The sequence below is a fragment of the Etheostoma spectabile genome, chromosome 7 (genome assembly GCF_008692095.1).
Source record: "Etheostoma spectabile isolate EspeVRDwgs_2016 chromosome 7, UIUC_Espe_1.0, whole genome shotgun sequence".
Lineage (NCBI taxonomy): Eukaryota > Metazoa > Chordata > Actinopteri > Perciformes > Percidae > Etheostoma > Etheostoma spectabile.
In genome coordinates, this window is record NC_045739.1 from 22,811,929 (window position 1) to 22,814,201 (window position 2,273).

General features: G+C 39.2%; 1 protein-coding gene across 6 annotated transcripts in view; it reads left to right on the top strand.

Moving 5' to 3' along the window:
• atp2b3b (ATPase plasma membrane Ca2+ transporting 3b) overlaps window positions 1–2,273 on the top strand; it is a 56,374-nt gene that overhangs the window by 44,336 nt on the left and 9,765 nt on the right. For all 6 annotated transcript variants that reach the window (XM_032522017.1, XM_032522021.1, XM_032522015.1 and 3 more), the window contains one exon: window positions 1,400–1,582. In XM_032522017.1, the coding sequence (XP_032377908.1) occupies window positions 1,400–1,582 (183 nt within the window). The remainder of the gene's footprint in view (window positions 1–1,399; window positions 1,583–2,273) is intronic.

Consider the following 2,273-nt stretch of genomic DNA (forward strand, 5'->3'; position numbering starts at 1 on the left):
CAAATAAAAGTTGTTTTGCAAACTGTCTTCAAACGTTACACTCAAAATATCATTTATAAATTGTCCCCGAGTACAAAACGGTCTCTGCTCGAGTACGAAACAATTCCACACCCCTCTGCGGCAAATTTCTGCCAAAAGTCCACGTGAACATTAAGAGTAGTTCTGACTTCGTGACAGCAGGGGTGCACTCAAACAACTGAAACGCCCGTTTTGCTGAGGAAGACAGACGGCATCTCACAGCTAACACCATAGCACCCCACAGGGAGTTTCCTAACATTCACGGTGAAAAATGAATATCTGACTAGTCATAACTATGCAGATAGAGCATTTACAATTTCAGTAAAGGCAGCTATGTCACGCAAGGGACCGTGTTACTTTTCAAATCAAATATTGTTGTAGCTTCAAGTGCCTACAACAATAGACAGTTATTTTTTGTTAAAAACAACAACATAAAACCCGAATTATGATCTGTTAACAATGCCTTATCTGGGTATCCTCTGGTTCTATTCTATTTAAAATACCACAGTAAAGGAGAAGCTAACCAAGGGGCTACAGCAAAAGTTGTTTTAGCAGTGTTCAATTTCAGGCTAGCTTTCATGTTATTTGATTTTTTCATAGATGAATCCTCACAGTATGTAGTACTGCGAGGATATAGTTTTTTTTAATAAAAGTTACCAGTTGCAGCTTTAAATCTGTTGTAACGTCTGTGGTCTTCCACAGATGATTTTTAAAATCTATTAAGATTTGAACATCCTCAAGTCTGCACACATGTCAAACTCAAGGCCTGCGGTCCAAATCGGTCCCCTTGCAGATTTTGATCTGACCCGCATATCAGTTTGGGTTCACAATCAATTTTGGCCCGCCTAGTTGTGCGCCAAACCAAAAACACAGGAAAGTGTTTTTTAAACTGCAATTATCAGAAATTCAAAGTAAAATATGGCAGATTTGTCGACTCTGAGACTCAGAAATCTCCCCAGAAGCCAAGGGTTTTCATATTCAGGCTGTGAAACAAGTTGTTGTTAAAAAAATGTATGATTGTTTGCTAAATTCTATGATGGCTAAGGAGCTATTTTGTTGATTTTTGAAGGGCTTCATGTCAACAAAAATGTGACAAAAAGCTTAGAAAAATGTCAGAAAAAGCAACAAAAATGAGTAAAAAGCTACCAAAATGTTAAAAACGTGACACATGCAGTAACAAAAGCACGTCAAAAAACCTTTTTTTGCACTGACTTAGATAACACCTCTGATCTATTCCATCCTCTACTTAATTCTACTGGAATAATCTGGTATTATCTGAGCCAACATCTGTGTAAAATGGCTGGTAAATCTCACAGCTGCTCAGTTTAACGCCATACTAGCGTCTTCTGGTAAATAACAATGTAACAAACGTGGCTTCCAGGTGATTGCCACGGTGCCAACAGCGCGGCTGCCATGCCTGAAGGAGGCGGGGATGGGCCACGAGCCCGGGGAAGAGGAAGGTGAGGAGATGGCTGAGGATGAGGAGGAGATCGACTGTGCTGAGAGAGAGCTGCGCCGTGGACAGATCCTCTGGTTCAGAGGCCTCAACCGCATCCAGACCCAGGTACTGTTTGACCAGACCACCAAAATAAACCTTAAACCAACCTCTTTCACAGAAATACACACACAACACCTCAAAAAGAAGCTTCGCTTGGTCATGACACACAAGCAGTTTGTTTAAGGTGAATTAGAGAAAAATGAAAACCAAAAGACAAAATTATGTATCACAAAGAAAGTAGGAATCTGAATTTGAATGCCTAATGTTTGCACTTTTTTTAACCAAGTGCTTCTTAATTAAATGCTAATTAGTTTGGGGTTATATTGTTCCTAAATTGTTTAGTATCACTGCCTAAATAAACTGCCAGTATCATGGCCGTTACATACTAACATAAGAGACTTTTGGAAAGAAAGTCCTTTAAGACATCTACTGCAATATTGATTCTTCTATGACAGATATACAATTGAAATTAACTTTAAACATTGTATGTGTTTTGTTGTTACTCATCAATAGTCAGTCTGTATCTCATCCTGTCTGTGATTTTCTACTGACTTGTGCCAAACATAATGATTCCAGTTTTTTTCTCTCCTACACAGCTGACTTTTCTGTTCTGCTCAAACCTTGTGAAATGGCTTTATCTGACTTGGAAGTGGTATTTTGGAGGCTCATAGACATCATGATAGAGAATAAAGGCTGTGATTGTGTGTATATCATTGCAGCGGCCCTTGTTATGGATGTGTGTGTGTGTGAGTGTGTG